Source organism: Sceloporus occidentalis, unplaced genomic scaffold (assembly GCF_023333645.1).
Source record: "Sceloporus occidentalis isolate IW3139 unplaced genomic scaffold, rSceOcc1.0.p SCAF_1, whole genome shotgun sequence".
Taxonomy (NCBI): Eukaryota; Metazoa; Chordata; class Lepidosauria; order Squamata; family Phrynosomatidae; genus Sceloporus; species Sceloporus occidentalis.
Window position 1 is genome coordinate 23,290,550 of NW_028316981.1, and position 16,833 is coordinate 23,307,382.

At 42.4% G+C, this 16,833-nt stretch overlaps 1 protein-coding gene across 2 annotated transcripts; it reads left to right on the forward strand.

Annotated features, from left to right (window-relative positions):
* Window positions 1-2,307: 2,307 nt before the first annotated feature.
* Window positions 2,308-16,833, forward strand: LOC149321190 (uncharacterized). Of its 2 annotated transcripts, none has more exons than XR_016280579.1 (3): window positions 2,308-2,373; window positions 9,831-11,408; window positions 16,196-16,268. XR_016280579.1 is itself a non-coding variant. In XM_089516904.1 (3 exons), exons 2-3 carry the CDS (start codon window positions 9,842-9,844, stop codon window positions 16,280-16,282), a joined length of 1,524 nt encoding a protein of 507 aa, XP_089373030.1. In that variant the 5' UTR covers window positions 2,308-2,373; window positions 9,831-9,841; the 3' UTR covers window positions 16,283-16,833. The 2 variants fall into 2 exon arrangements, 1 of the variants encoding a protein (XP_089373030.1); XM_089516904.1 differs by having other exon boundaries at window positions 9,831-11,278; window positions 16,196-16,833.

Sequence of the window (16,833 nt, forward strand, 5' to 3'; positions counted from 1 at the left end):
TACTCTCCAGTTTCTCAACATCCTTTCTGAATTGTGCCCAGAACTGGATGCAGTACTCCAGGTGACGCCTGACCAAAGCAGAACAGAGTGGGACTATTACGTCCCTTGATCTATACTTCTATTGATGCAGCCTAGACTTGCATTGGCTATTTTAGCTGCTAAGTAGGCCTCACCCAGTTCATCCATCCATTTAATACTATGTGGTTTTTAAAAACGTTTTGTCTGATTTTGTTTTAAATCTGCTGATTCTGCAGTTCAGAGTCTATACTTTAGCTGGTATATTAATGCACATTGTTTTAATTTTGTATGTGATTCACCTTAAATGGGGCAGGGGAGGTATACATTTCCATCCTTGTTGTGTGCCTTCAAGTCGTTTCTAACTAATGGCGAACCTATCATGAAGCATTCTTGGCAAGTTTCTTCAGAGTGGGTTTGCCATTGCCATCTTCTGAGGTTGAGAGTGTGTGACCTGCCCAAGATAGGTGGGGCATCAAATGGAAAAGCTGGGATTTGAACGCTGGTCTCCAGAGTCATGGTCCAACACTCAAACCAATACACCATGATGGCTCTCAAATTTGTGAATATATTCTCTTTATTATAATTGGAAATGACAATCGGATTTAAGTCTTGATAGTATCACTGTGAGAAATGTCATGAAAGCACACAACAATACAGACATCTAGATTAGAGATGGGTAGAAGTAGATATAAGAAGCATTACGATATGAAGAAACCAGAGTGTCGTAGTGGTTTGAATGTTGGCCTACAACTCTGGAGGGCAGGGTTCGGATCCCAGCTCGGCCATGGAAACCCACTGGGTGACTTTGGCCAAGTCACACTCTCTCAGCCTCAGAGGTTGCCATGGCAAAAAAAAAACCTTTGAAGAAACCTTGCCAAGAAAACTCCAAGACAGGATGGCCATAAGTCACAAATCAGTTGGAGGAACAACAAACAACCCATCTCCCCATGGCGAAGGGGCGGGGAGCCTGCTGCCACCACAATGGCAGCCTAAGGTCCAAAACACACTGAAGGAATAAACCAGTTTGAGACCAGTTTAACTGCCCTGGCTCAGTGCTATTAGGAAAACCTGGGAATTCATAGAATCAGTGTTGGAAGAGGCCGCAAGGGCCATCCAGTCAAACCCCATTCTGTCATGCAGGAACTCCCAATCAAAGCATCCCCGACAGATGGCCATCCAGCCTCTGCTTAAAGACCTCCAAGGAAGGAGACTCCACTACACTCCGAGGGAGTTTGTTCCACTGTCGAACAGCCCTTACTGTCAGGAGGTTCCTCCTAATGTTGAGGTGGAATCTCTTTTCCTGCAGCTTGCATCCATTGTTCTCTGGAGCAGCAGAAAACAAGTTTGTTCCCTCCTCAATATGACATCCCTTCAAATATTTAAACAGGGCTATCATATCACCTATTAACTTTCTCTTCTCCAGGCTAAACATCCCCCGCTCCCTAAGGTGTTCCTCATAGGACATGGTTTCCAGACCTTTCACCATCTTGAATAGTGGCACTATTACTTCTCTTGATCTAGACAATATACTTCAATTGATGCAGCCTAAAATAGCATTGGCCTTTTTAGCTGCCGCATCACACTGTTGACTCATGTTGAACTTGTGGTCCACTTGGACTCCCAGATCCCTTTCACACGTAGTCTCATTCAGCCAGATGTCCCCCATCCTATATCTCTGCATTTCATTTTTCTGCCCTAAGTGCAGTACCTTACATTTCTCTGCGTTGAATTTCATTTTGTTAGCTTTGGCCCAGCTTTCTAGTCTATTCAGGTCATTTTGAATCTTGATCCTGTCCTCTGGGGTATTAGCTATTCCCCCTAATTTGGTGTCATCTGCAAATTTGATAAGTATGCTCCCAATTCTGTCATCCAGGTCATTGATAAAGACATTGAATAGCACTGGGCCCAGGACAGAGCCCTGTGGGACCCCACTGGTCACTTCTCTCCAGGATGAAAAAGAGCCATTGCTGAGCATCCTTTGAGGCCATAAGTCCCAAATGAGTTGGAGGAAGAAGAACCACTAAGGTCCCCATGGAGAAGGGTTGGGGAATGGCTAGCAATAGGCCCAAGCCAGAAGAGCTAAGGCTAGGCCTGAGGCTGTGGAGGCTGCGGCCTAGGAGCCCCCATCATTCCCGGAGTGCTAGGAGGCGGGCATGGAGGCTGCTTGGCTCCTGAGGGCCGCCAGAGGTCTCTGGACTAGTCCTCCTCCTCCTCCTCCTCTTCCAGGCCTTGCTTGGCTCCGAGGAGCCTTTCAGGAGGCGGGGAAGCTTCCTACTCTGAACCGAGGAGGAGGAGGAGGAGGAGGAGGAGGCCTGGTCTGGAGACTCCGAAGGAGCTGATCGTTCTCTGGCTCAGGTCTGGCCCTTCCCAGCCCCCTCCTGCTCCTCCGTGGCGCCTGGCTGGGTGGGGGGGCCTTGGGGCCCGGGATCCGGGGCTTCGTTGCCCAACCCCCTTCCCTGGGGCCTGAAGCCTCTGGAGAGGGAGCCCTCCCTTTCCCTCTCTTTCTAGGCTTCCTCCAGGGTTGGGAGGGAGGGAGGGAGGGAGGGAGGAGGACAGCAGCACCCAGAATCCACCAAACCCAGGGGCAGCTTTCTGGGCAGGTGGCCCCAGAGGCGTCCCAGGACGCCTCCTCCATCATTTTTTCCTATGAGCTTTTTTGGCTTTCCTTCTGGCCTTCTTCTGTCCAGGAAGGAATTCCACAACGTCCTCCATTTTGAGGTCATGACTTTAGGAAGCATGGGTTTGTCTCTTGAGATGAGTGTTTGGGGCTTTTGTTTGGGAATGCCCTACATTTTGTGGTGCCTTGCCCTCCTTTAGGAAGCCTGAGTCTTGAGATGAACGTCCTACATTTTCCTTTCATTGCCTCTACGTTTTGTGGCGACTTGTCCTCCTTTGCTGTTGCCACAAGGCACCCGAAGTCCTCCTTCCCCCAGGTCATGTCCTCCATTTTGAGCATGGCTTTAGGAGGCATGGGTTTATCTTGAGATGAGTGTTTGGGGCTTTTGTTTGGGGATGTCCTACATTTTGCAGTGACTTGCCCTCCTTTGCTGTTAGGACAGGGTGACCAAAGGTCCTCCTTTTCCCCAGACCACGTCCTACATTTCAGCCTTCTGTCCAGGAGGAGTTCCATAACGTCCTCCGTTTTGAGGTCATGACTTTAAGAAGCATGGATTTATCTTTAGATGAGTGTTTTGGGCTTTTGCTTGGGAATGTCCTACATTTTCCTTAAACGACCTACATTTTGTGGTGCCTTCTCCTCCTTTACGGTTAGGACAGGTCTTCCTTTCCCCCAAGCCATGTCCTCCATTTTAGCCTTCTGTCCTGGAGGAATTTGATAATGTCCCCTATTTTGAGCATGACTGAAAATCATGGATTCATCTTTAGATGAGTGTTTTTGGCTTTTATTTGGTCACACCCTGCATTTTTGCTTCAGTGACCTACATTTTTACAGTGCCCTACATTGCCCTCCTTTGTGTTGCAGGCCTCTGGGCACCCTGTTTAGGGGGCCAACCAAAATGCACAACATACATGCTGCAAGGTTTCGAAGCATCACTGACTTCTTCATCAGCTGCTGCTTTTGTTGTTGTTGTTGTTGTTGTTGTTGTGTGCCTTCATTTCTAACTTACGGAGACCCTAAGGCAACCCTAAGGTTATAATGGGATTTTCCTGGCAAGGTTTCTTCAGAGGAGGTTTGCCATGGCCATTCCCTGAGGCTGAGAGTATGTGACTTGCCCAAGGTCACCCAGTGGGTTTCATGGCCAAGTGGGAATCGAACCCTAGTCTACAAACTGTAGAGAGATCTTGTAGCCCCTTTGAGACTAACATGAGCTTTTGTAGACTTAAGTTTACTTCCTCAGATGCATTTGGACTCTGGTCTACAGAGTCGTAGTCCAATGCTGAAACCACTATGCCATGCTAAGGTGTTAAAAATCTTTGTTGTTGTTGTTGTGTCCCTTCAAGTCATTCCTATTAATGGTGACCCTAAGGTGAACCTATCATGGGGTTTTCTTGGTGAGTTTCTTCAGAAGGGACTTGCCATTGACATCCTCTGAGGCTCAAGAGTGTGTGCCTTGCCCAGGGTCATTCAGTGGGTTTTTATGCCCAAGCAGGGATTCAAAACCTAGTCTCCAGAGTCATCACAGTCCAACACTCAGGCCACCACTCCATGCTGGCCTTAGTCACAGACTAATGCCAGTGTCCTTAGACCAGTCACTTTGCAGGGTTGTTGTGGAGTAAAAATGCAGAGCAGAAAAACCACCTATGCTGCCTTAAGCTTAATGGAGAAAGGAAGGATGCAAATCTTGACACTACTCATTAAAAAGGTATATTTTAAAAAATTCTTAAAAGTTGAGTTGAACATAGCTAAATAAAAACTTTTTTTACTTAAGTAAATACGTAAATAGTTAAGTTTACTTAACTGAATAAATAATAAAAATAACTTAAGATTTTCCCTACTCTTCCGCTTCTGTGTTATTACACAACCCTTTTGTTCAGGCTTATATTGTTTTGAAAAGCAAGTTCCTAATCCTCATGGCTTGAGACAGGAATCGTAGAACATTGAGTTTATGCATCTTGAAAGAAAACAGCTCAATGTGCAGAGGCAAGCAAGTAGCACCTACAGAGAAGTGTGTAAGGAAAGCATGGGGAAAATTTGGTGGTACCCACATTGGTACCCATTGGTACCCAAAAAGCATGTGTCTTGGCTTTAGTCTAGCCTGCCTTGACTTTGGGCCAGAACACATGTAACCGAAAGATCCTCTTAACCATTAGTTAAGAGACAGAGAAAGGGTTGCAGAAGAGTCATGCAGCCGGCCCCCATATTCATGGATTCTTTGTCCATGAATTCAATCATCCATAGCTTGAAAATTTTCTAAAAGAGTATAAATTCCAAAATGCAAACCTTGATTTTGTGCCATTTTAATAATAGACACCATTATACTCTGCCATTCAATACAATGATGCTTGTATTTAATGGGATTTGAGCATCCATGGATTTTGGTCCTGAAACTAAGCCTAACGGGTTATTTGCAGTCCTTGTTAGGTGGCATCCCTTGTGATATGCATCTGAGGAAGTACACTTTAGTCTATGAAAGCTCATGCTACCAACTCCTTTCTTTTAGGTAATCTCAAAGGTGCTACAAGATCTCTCCACATACAGTTTTCACCATAGTTAAAGTCACTGTTGGTGCAATCCATCACTACATCGGAGATGTGCATGGAATGGCAGAGGAGATTTTCTCCAGAAAGAAAGGGGAGTGTATGATCTTGTGACCAGCTTCTGTTCTTCTTAACCACCTTTTAAAAAGTCCTGTTGCTTCTTCTGCACTGTTTTCCCACAGTTTTCCCTATTTCCAGCATATTCTTGCAGCCTGCTCTGTTTATTGTGTAAATATTTTAAATTCTCTAAACACACACAGTACAAGAAAACACATATGTTTTGGAGCAAGATTATTGGTGATATTATATGTAAAATTTCAAAATTCAATGTCTCAAACGTTACAGCTAGAACTATTGTGTCAGAGGTTTACAGAATTTATTCTTATGCAGCGGGATCTTGTACCACCTATGAGACTTACGTAATTTAGGGAAAGGAAGTTGTAGCATAGTACCACCAGGGTTGTGGGTGATGTGATTAGGTCCTGTGATGACATTTCCTGAGTAGATGTCTGGGCAGAGTTGTCATCTAGCCTCTGGGTTTGTGGCAAGGTCTTTTACCTGTCTCACCATTTGTGTTGTGTGTCCTCTTGTAGGTAAGTAACTGTTTGGGGTTTGGAGGCTGTCCATAGGCAAGTAAAGGCCTGCCACCAAGAGCCCTTCAGAGGGCAACATTACTGTCCAGAATGGGTTATGCTTCACTGATGGTATGTCTGAGTGGTCTCAGTTGGGAGCTGTAGATCACTACTGGCGGGCTTCTGTCATTTTCTGTTTCCAGTCTGTTCTGTAATACATTAGTCATGCCTTATTTATTAATGTGTGTGTGTGTGTTTTAAATTCATATGGTGGATATTGTAGCTTGAGGAATACAGTTGGCCCTCCACATTTGCAGTTTAGACTTTTGCAGATTTGATTATTTGTAGTTTCGATTAATATCTCCTCTCTAGGAATCCCTAGGTCCTCCAGCGCAACTCTGCTAGAAGTTGACCATAGAGTTGCACTGGAGGACCTAGACGTTCCTAGAGAAAACACTTCTCTAGGCATTTGTAGGTCCTCCAGCATGATTCTGTGATCAGCTTCTGGCAAATGTTGACCATAAAGTTGCACTGGAGGACCTGGAGATTCCTGGAGAGGTGTTCTCTCAGGTAAATATAATAGTGGCATTTTTATTTGTGGTTTTTCCACATTCACAGGGGTCCTTCATCCCTCAACCCATTGAATGTGGAGGGACCACTGGACTTGTTGTAATTCCATGAGTTTAGCATCCCTGTCTTGTGGGTCTGAGTAGATGCAACTGTATCAAAGGTCTTGGCTGTAAACTATGGATCTGATAGTGTCTTCAGGGTGGAAACTGGAGGGATGTATGTGTAGCAATCAGTGGATTTGTGATATAGTGTGGTGATAATAATAATAATAAACTATTTATTTATATCCCGCCTCTTCCATTTTGGGGATCGAGGCAGGTAAAGCAGAGTTTATGGAATACAGAAATGATAAAACAACAGAATTCCCCCACCCCCTAACCCTCCCTCCCTAAAATACAAAATTATAACAATAAAATCATACATAAATATATACATAACAATGATATCAAATGTGTTAGTCATTAAACAAGTGACAGCTAATACGGGAGCATAATTTGTCCATTCTTCTTCCATTTTGATTCCTTGTGGTAGACAAATTGGAATTATAACTCCATGAAGAATAAGCAATCAAAAGTCTTGTAGGGAACATTGAGACTAACTGTTTAATCTTACTCAAAAGTTAATGTCATTGTGTTTGGTGAGGCTTACTCCCAGGTAAGTAATATACAAATGGCATACATATACTTACAGGTATATGGAGGGTGGGATGAAATGCAAAATGTGTGGTCTGATACAATTCTATATAAAGCTGACAATAATCAAATGACTTCACACTAGTGCATGATGTACTTAATATATGCACATCTTACAGAAGTAGGTATAGTTTTAACTTTTGAAGACAAAAGAAATTCTCAGGATCCTTTCCCCCCTGTAATAAAGGTCCAAAACATACTGCCAAAATAATCCAGTTTGAGACTGCTTTAACTGCCCTGACTCAGTGCTAGGAAATTCTGGGAACTATAGTTTTGGGAGACATTTAGCCTTCTCTCTCAGAAAGCTCTGTGCCACTATAACCTACAATTCCCAGAATACCTTAGCACTGAGCCAGGGCAGTTAAAGCTGTCTCAAACTGGATTATTTCTCCAGTGTGTTTTGGGCCAAAAATGACTGTCTCCACCTACTCCAAGATTAATCCAGTGTTTAGGATTTACCTCATTATGAAAAACATTGGGCCAGATAATTTGCCAACGCAGTAACTGGTGATAATCTTTCATCCCCTTTTTGCTGTGTTAGTTAACACACGCTATAAGTCCAAAAATCATTATCTCCATTGAGGAACCAAACTTTGTAGCCCTTCTCCAGCAAGAAAATTCCAAAGGGAGAACTGCTAAGTTAAAACCACAGAGTTGGATTCTCATCCTTTTAGGTTTGAATAAAGACAACTGTTTTCAGTTCTATTGCAGCTACTAATTAACATTGTGAAACTGGGACGATCTGTGCTGCTGCTAGTTCCTGTTGTTGTCCCTTTGCTTATCTTAAGGTTACTGTGCTTATCTTAAGCTTTGCATAGAAATGTTGCAGACTGCACTTTTTGCTTTTCATTGACATTTGCTCTCCCCTCTCTCCCATTACCCCTGTGTGAATGTATCCAGTCCAATAAAAGAAAACAAAATCTGCTCATTTTTAAGGTATCACAAGATTTTCCATTATTTTCTCTGCAACAGATGAATAAGGCTATACTTTGAAAGCTGGTGAAGAATATAACTAGGATCTGCAGTCATGACATAGCAGTCTAGGGGCCAAGCAAAAAATTAGGAAGTTTCATTTCAATTTAATCTAAGTGGCTTTCAGATGTGGCCTATATTCTTTCAGCTTTAGTGCCCCTTCCATTCTTCAGTGTGGTGACAATAGTACTTATCTACCTTATAAGACTGTAGTAAAGTTTACTGAAACCGATAATGTATATTAAACATTTATGTGAACCGAAGCTGGTCATTGATTCTTTATCACGATAAGTATTGCTAAGCATAAGATAACAATCAGCAGTCATTGATTCAGTACAGTGCAACCTTCCTATCCACTGGGACTTGGTTCTGTCCCCTCCCATGGATGGGGAGAATGCAGACAGTCATGCCCTATATCAGTCAGTGGGTTACAGTACTGGTTTGTAACTGGTTGACCGGACAAACCCAAAGGGTGCTCAACAATGGCACCTTTTCATCCTGGAGAGAAGTGACCAGTGGGGTCCCACAGGGCTCTGTCCTGGGGCCAATGTTATTCAACATCTTTATCAATGACCTGGATGACAGAATTGGGAGCATACTTATCAAATTTTCAGATGACACCAAATTAGGAAGAATAACCAATACTCCAGAGGACAGGATTAAAATTCAGAGTGACCTTAATAGATTAGAAAGCTGAGCCAAAGCTAACAAAATGAAATTCAACACGGAGAAATGTAAGGTACTGCACTTAGGGCAGAAAAATAAAATGCACAGATATAGGATGCGGGACTCCTGGCTGAATGAGACTACATGTGAAAGGGATCTTGGAGTCCAGGTAGACCAAAAGTTGAACATGAGTGAACAGTGCGATGCAGCAGCTAAAAAGACCAATGCGATTTTAGGCTGCATCAATAAAAGTATAGTGTCTAGGTCAAGAGAAGCAATAGTGCCACTCTATTCTGCTTTGGTCGGGCCCCACCTGGAATATTGTGTCCAGTTCTGGGCACCACAGTTCAAAAAGGACATTGAGAAACTGGAGCGTGTCCAAAGGAGGGTGACTAAAATGGTGAAGGGTCTGGAAACCATGCCCTATGAGGAACGACTCAGGGAGCTGGGGATGTTTAACCTGGAGAAAAGAAGATTAAGAGGTGATATGATAGCCCTGTTTAAATATTTGAAGGGATGTCATATTGAGGAGGGAGCAAGCTTGTTTTCTGCTGCTCTAGAGAACAGGACCCGGAACAATGGATGCAAGCTACAGGAAAAGAGATTCCACCTCAACATTAGGAAGAACTTCCTGACAGTAAGGGCTGTTCGACAATGGAACAAACTCCCTTGGAATGTAGTGGAGTCTCCTTCCTTGGAGGTCTTTAAGCAGCGGCTGGATGGCCATCTGTCGGGGATGCTTTGATTTGGATTTCCTGCATGACAGAATGGGATTGGAGTGGTTGGCCCTTGTGGTCTCTTCCAGCTCTATGCTTCTATGATTCTAAGTCCACGTGCACACACCACCTTTGAATAATATGGGGTATGGTGAGCCATGTAAGCCCGCTATATGTTATTTCCATCTTGGGAATGAGTTAAACTGCAGATGGGTCATGACTGCCTCATCTACCCTAATCTTCGCTCTTCTCTATTTTCTTTCCCTTACCTTTTTTTAACCATCTAGTTGGATGATGAGTTCTGCAGAGCTCAAAAGCTTGCATACTTTAGTGGTATTTCTGTTTATTCTAATAACTGCATTTCCCAGCTATAGGTAATATAGGTGAAGTGAATGTTTAAAAACATGATACAAATATTTATATTTAATACTAATTACTTTGTGCATTCTTTTATTTTTTCTGAGCAGTAAGTGAAAAGATGGTGAATGAAGAAGAAGAGGGTACTTCTCAGCAAAGAGATCCCAAACCAACATTGCATGGAACGCCTTCAGAAAGTTGCCCAAGGAATGCTTCCCCAGACCATGAATTGGAAGGAGATGAAATCAGTGAGACCAGTTCAGAGATCGAGGGGAGAAACTCGGCCCCAGAACTGGAGAATGAATCTCTTCCCATCAACGGAGGTGCTTATCAGTCGCAGACACAGTACATCTGCCCTGTTTGTGGAGAATGCTTTAATGGGAGTTCCTGCCTCGTCGAGCATCAAAAAGTCCACAAAGAAGAGAAGCCACACACATGCCCTGTCTGTGGAAAGGGCTTCAGCCAGCAGGCTGACTTGGCTGAGCACATGCAGAGCCACACAGATGAGAAACCATTTTCTTGCCTGGAATGTGGGAGAACCTTCCTCTTCAGCTCTGACCTGGTTTCTCATCAGAAAGTCCACACAGGAGAGAAACCCTACATCTGTCTGGAGTGTGGGAAGGGCTTCTCCCAGAGTTCCCAGCTGATGTCTCACCGGAGAGTCCACACGGGGGAAAAGCCCTATGAATGCATCATCTGTGAGAAGAGCTTTCGGTCCAACTATGACCTGGTCAACCACCAGAGAAGTCACACGGGAGAGAAACCTTACATATGTTCTGACTGTGGGAAAAGCTTTACCCGGAGTTCGCACCTAATTTCCCATCAGAGAGTACACACCGGGGAGAGGCCCTATCCCTGTGGGATTTGTGGGAAGCGGTTCCGAGACTGCTCCCATTTGATTAGGCATCAGAGAGTCCATACTGGTGAGAAACCTTACGAGTGTTCCATATGTGGAAAGAGCTTTCGGGTCAACTACGACTTAGTGACCCATCAGAGAAACCACACTGGGGAAAAGCCGTATGAATGCCCCGACTGTGGGAAGGGCTTTAAGCGGAGTTCCCATCTCATCTGCCACCAGCGGGTTCACACAGGGGAAAGGCCCTACCCCTGTGGCATCTGTGGGAAAAGTTTCAGTTACAGCTCAGACCTGATTAAGCACCAGAGAATCCACACAGGTGAGAAACCTTATGAATGTCATATCTGTGGGAAGAGCTTCCGAATCAACGCCGACCTCGTCACTCATCAGCGAATCCACACAGGAGAGAAACCCTATACCTGCGCCGATTGTGGGAAATGTTTTGCTCGGAGCTCGCGCCTTGTATCCCACCAGAGAGTCCATGTGAAGGATGGAAGTCTTGGAACGGCCCTTTCTGAAACTGACACATCCCCTGGTGCCACTACCTGGTCCCCGGCGTCTGAACGTCCCTGGAGTCAAGAGGAGAAAGTAGCTCAATCCCTTAAGCAAAGCAGTGACCCTGCTGCTCTGACTGGACTTGCAAATTCGAGTCAGTTTGTCCTCAGCAATGCTTCTCAAGCAACCCACATGGGTGAGATAAAGGTAGAGTGTCTTTCTTGATTCCTGCTATTGTGTGAGCAGTGAGACAACAGTGAGATACAAAACACTGACTTTCCAGTTACAGAGTATGGAACAGTATCATGAATTCCTCCTTCCATCCCTTTTCACTTGGGTAAGTTTAAAGGGAAGATTGAAGTAAGCCTTGTATTTACAAAACTTTGGAGTCTCTGAGCTGTCTTTCTCATTGTGAACCTCAGAGGATGTGTGCATTGGCACAAGGAACTAAATCATGTCTTGCACCATGGCATAGTTACTACCAAACACATCTTCATTAAAAGCCATTTTTAAAGCTGTTCATTTGGTTTTGCTTACCCCAGTAGAATCCTTGATAAATATAGGCCAGGGAGTCTTGAGAAATTTTCACTAAAAATTCCTAGAATTTAAAAACAATGCTTATTTATTTGGCAGTGAGGAAGTATACAAAACTAGAGTTGAGGTTGGTCACACCCATTTTAGAAAAATTAAAAACATGATACAAAACAAAGAGTACTGCTCTACATGGTTTGCCTGGAAATGATTAAAGAAGCAAGAAAAAAAATGGGAGACCACCCCAAAAGTTTCTTACTGTAATGAACCTTTCCCAGTGTTGAGTTTGTATCATCTCCTGTTCACCCAACCCCTGGTGTTCCCATATAAAGTAAGCCTTCCTGCTTTCTTCTATTCCTATGAGGAAGCCATGGCTCTGAAAATAGTTCAGTATATACATGGCTGCAAAGTTTATTCTGAAGGTGGATAAATCCTCCCTGCCCCCCATGTTTTCAGTATAATAAAGTACTTCAGTTGGATAGTGTAGAGCTTTAAGTCATTAATAAAAATAATATTTAATTTAATTTATAAGAGAGACTTCTTCCTTGTAGGGTTGACCCAAAGAGAGATCCCTATAGGACAGCACAGAGATGCTTTTTATTTCTTCTTGGAGTGAGTGTAGGGGTGTGTGCAGGAACCATGCTGGACTCATACAGAGAATGTTTGTTTCACACTACTGTCCAGCCTGCCCTTGCTACCTCGGTTTTGAAAGGTTTTTATTTTGGGGCAGGGGTGGTGGCGGATGGCCCTGTTCAGAATTCACCATCCAGCATGACAACTGACCCTGGTGGCTGTTGGATTCTGGATGTTGTAGTCCAAGGAATAGCTTTTTCTACCTCTGCTTTTTTCAAGGAACACAAATACAGTTTTTCTTCCCAGTACAGGGAAGGCTGGTTGCAAATGTGCAATATGTACATCGGTTCTCTTGGTGCATATGATGTACTGGAGAGGAGGAGAAAAACAGTCCATGTAGAGATTTCTCTCTGCACCTATGCAGGAAAGAATCAGGCCCATTTGTTTTTTATTTCAAGAATTTCCAAGGGATTTTATTCCAAATGCCCCAAATGCTTTTTTAAAAAAAGTCTAGTATAACAGATTTTAATACATACGTTCTGATATGGTAAAAGCATATACTCTGTTCCTTAATAGTTCCACACTAACCCTTTTGCTTTGCTTATCTCTATTGGTGTTATAAACTTTTTTTCTTGTCCTGATGTCTTAAATGTTTGCTAACAACTCCACCTGGGAAGGGGGGGGGGCGGTTCCAGTACCTTAAATCCAGGGTTTGAGTGTAAGGGCTTCCAGTACCTTAAATCAACTTGAACTGCAATCCTATGCATGCATCTGGGAGGGAATCATGTTGAATTTGATGGGGCTTTTATCTGAGTAAAAGTGAAGGATTTGCACAGTCAGTTTGGTAACTACTAGTAAAATGAATATGACATCATCTTTTTAGTCAATGTATTTGTTTCAGCCTTGTGTTTAAGCATCACCTGGTTTATATAGACAATAAGGAAATGAACAAGGTGGTTGTAAGATGGTGGAAATAGAGCAGCTAGCAGTTTCCAGTACAGGCCAGTAATGGTAGGATAGAGAGAGGCTAGTAACATAACAGTATCACAGGTTGAGTTTCCCTTATCAAGAATTCCAAAAACCAAAATACAGTTGGCCCTCCATATCCATGGATTCAAGCATTCACAGACTGAAAATATTCCAAAATACATAAATTCCAAAAAGCAAAGCTTGATTTTTCCCCATTTTATATAAGGGATATCATTTTACTATCCCATATATTTAATGAGACTTGAGCATCCATAGCTTTTGGTATCCATGGAGGGTCCTGGAACCAAACCCCAGTGTATACCAAGAGCCCACTGTATTCCAGAAACCAAAACATTTTTCATGGATGGCTGAGATAGCAACACCTTTGCTTTCTGATGGTTCAATGTCCAAAACTTTGTTTCATGCACAAAACTATTTAAAATATTGTATAAACCTTAATGTCTATATGTATAAGGTGTGTATGAAACATAAATTAATTTTGTGTTTAGAGCTGGGTCCCATCTCCAAGGTATCTCATTATGTATGTATAAGCAAATACAGGTATTCCAAAATTAAAAAATAATCCAAAATCACTTCTGATCCCGAGCATTTCACATAGTATGACTCAACCTGCATTACAAATCAAGCATAAAGTGGACAGGAGAGAAAGACAAAATATTCAAACACATACTTAAAACTTTGAAATGATCTGAGCATAACTAGTCCTAAACTAGCTGCATTGGTGACTATATCTGATAGGTTTCCAGTTCAGTGTCTTGCTATGATGTGCACAAGTGTATCCCAAACATTCTCAGTTACCACTGCAAGATAGCTTTATGCTGTCACTATCATCCTACTGTCAGCTTGGTAGCAAATCATTTAAGGTACGTCAACCTTGAAACCCTAATGAAAGTGATCTCCAAGAGTACTGTACAATGGGTACAATATTCTCATTTGTATTTGGGCCAGAAAAGGTTTATTTGAAAAAGCATCTGTCTCATTCTGGGCCACACATGCCATTAAAGTAGCAGTTTCTGGTTCAGATAACACTCTGAATCCTGGTGTATCTAATGTAGTGTAAAGAAATAGGCCAGGGTATTGTTCTAGAAACCACATATCTCCCCCAACACCACTGATCTTGGAATGAAATTTAAAAACCTCTAGAAGACTAGAAGAGGACAGTTTAAATAAAATGATGTGCTTTATTTTATCAGAATAAATTCTGAGTGTGGAGACTCATGAAGCTATGTCCTGGATGACTGGTTCAGGTTTCTGTACTCATCCTTCCTTCCAGGCTGGGTAGTGGCAAGTGGGCAAAAGGACCCATGTTTTCAGGCATGGTAACAGGAATTTCAAGGGCACTGTAATAAAATGGAGCCAACATGTTATAGTGGTTTGAGTGTTGGGACTCTGGAGACCAGGGTTCAAATCCCCACTTAGCCATGGAAACCCACTGGGTGATCTTGAGCAAGTCACACACTTTCAGCCTCAGAAAACCCCATGATAGGGTCGCCCTATGTCAGAAACAACTTGAAAAGCATACAGTGGCAGCATAACAAAACGGCAGAACTTGGACATTCAACTTTTTTAGACTACAGCTCCCAGAATCACCTCCATCCCAGCCATGATGGCTGCAAGAACTTCAGTTGCCAATCTCTTCTCAAGATAGAAACAAACAAAAAAGGGGAATATTCTTTGTAGCCCAGGGTGCCACTCGATGTTATTCTCCGTAGCTGTTAAAAAGTTTAAGTAGCAATTACTGAAACTTCTTATCTGTGCTTAAAAATATGGGCAACATTGTTTAATAGAAGTTTAGTTCTCTCACAGGCTTCATCGGTGGTAACAAGACCTATGATAGGAAGGAGGGGAACTTTGGCTATCTATATTTTGGATATAATGTCCACAAACCAATCTGGGTAGTGCTGATGTGAGCCAGAGGTCAAAACATCTGTATGGCCAAAAGTTCTTTGTCCCTAGAAGAGCTCAGGCAGTGCAGAAGGCAGCCATTGTCCAAGTTCCGAAAGTAGTGTCACCAAGATTGGCACAAAGCACACAAGAGACCAGATGCATTTTTTAAAATTGCTATTTCCCTATCATGTTGTTAATATTTCTTAAGTCAGAATGCAACATTGGCATATCTGTGAGTTCGTTTTTATGTATTCCTGCCTGTTACGTTCCAATTGCCTGTGGATCTTGTAGTTTTTCTCGATACAATATATGCTTAACCATCTAGTATTAAGGCTAGGTTTCCGTGCTATAGTGATGTTATTAATCACTCCATTGCATATACGAATCAGCATCTATAATGTGAATATTTAAATTTTCTCACATGAACTGAAACTGAAGTAGTTCAAGTGTACAAAACAGCAAATCACTGGCCTCAGCCAGGACAATTTCAGTCACAGCTGAATCTGAACTGGAACTGAATCCGAAAATGTATTTTATAACTCCTTGCAAGTAATCTCCTGCCATTAAAAAAAGGAAAAAAGAATGATACCAGGCTGCCATGAAAGACTGAATTGTTGGCAGCAGCCAACTGTCTTTATTTTAAATCAACTATTGCACTGTGTAATCCTGTGTCTTTCTTTAAAGATAATAGAAATTAAGCTCTTGTTGGCTAGTGCTGAATGCAAAGTGCACAAGTTAAAGAAAGGATAAATCAACATAGAGAAATCTTATTAGTTGAGCCTTGGTCATTTGAAAATCTGTCTTTTCTCTCTGCACACACTTCTACACACACACAAATGCTGCTTTTCTCTTTCAGTCAGACCTTGGAAAAAATGACAAGTTGGGTGCAGGTTTCTGGGAGTTTTTTTTTTTTTAAAGTAATTTCCCCTTGTTTCTGCTACGCATTGTTGTCACAAGATTACAATATTTCTTGTCTTTTGACTATAGTGCCCAGAACCACATTACAATTCCCACAATTTTGGGACTTGTAGTCCAAAAGTAACTTTTCTAAACTCTGTTATTGATTTGGCTATGAGAAATGATAGGCCATCTGACTGAAATAAACTGAATTTCACCACCTGTACGACTTTTCCATGTTTGTAGAAGGGGAAGGACACATGCCACCCTCCATATATTGTTGGACGTCAATCCTCAGCAGCCCTAGCTAGCAAAAGACACCCAGAGTTGTAGTCCAACAACATTTGGCAAGCTGCATGATTCACACTTCTGGTGTAGAAGAATCCAAAGAGTGTTAACTTGATCACAATCACACTTTCTCTTCAGCTTGACCAGCTGAATTGAAAGAAGGTAGGTTTTTTGGAGGAAGGGGGGAATTCTTAACTTCTGTCTGGATTAGATTAAAATTTCCATCTCTTTAATTTGTCTATGGATCAGTTTTGTTTTATCACTTGTCTGTTCTACCTGTACTCCTATTATTTCTTAAACTGTTATCTATGTCAGGTTGGACTTTTCAATTTTGAATTTACTGTATCCTGGTTTCTTATGATAGTCAATAAAGTTTGTTTAAAATGTGGTTTTGATGTCTATAAACTGTGGATATCAGTCCAAACCTAAAAGGAAAAAAGACTGGGCTCCATGAAGTTTGACAGTTAACACTTTTGTTTTTTAAGACATTGGTTCTCAAACTTTTTACCCTTGGGATCCCGTTACATCTAGATGCGGACCTCACACCCACCCAGCCAGCTTGATACTGTATATGAATAAAAATATTTTGTTTGTTA

Excerpts from the sequence above, each read along its gene's own strand:
- LOC149321190 (XM_089516904.1), top strand. The coding sequence starts at position 9,842 with ATGGTGAATGAAGAAGAAGAGGGTACTTCTCAGCAAAGAGATCCCAAA. Across the intron at positions 11,279-16,195 it reads CCCACATGGGTGAGATAAAG|AAGGGGAAGGACACATGCCA; the intron begins GTAGAGTGTCTT and ends CCATGTTTGTAG.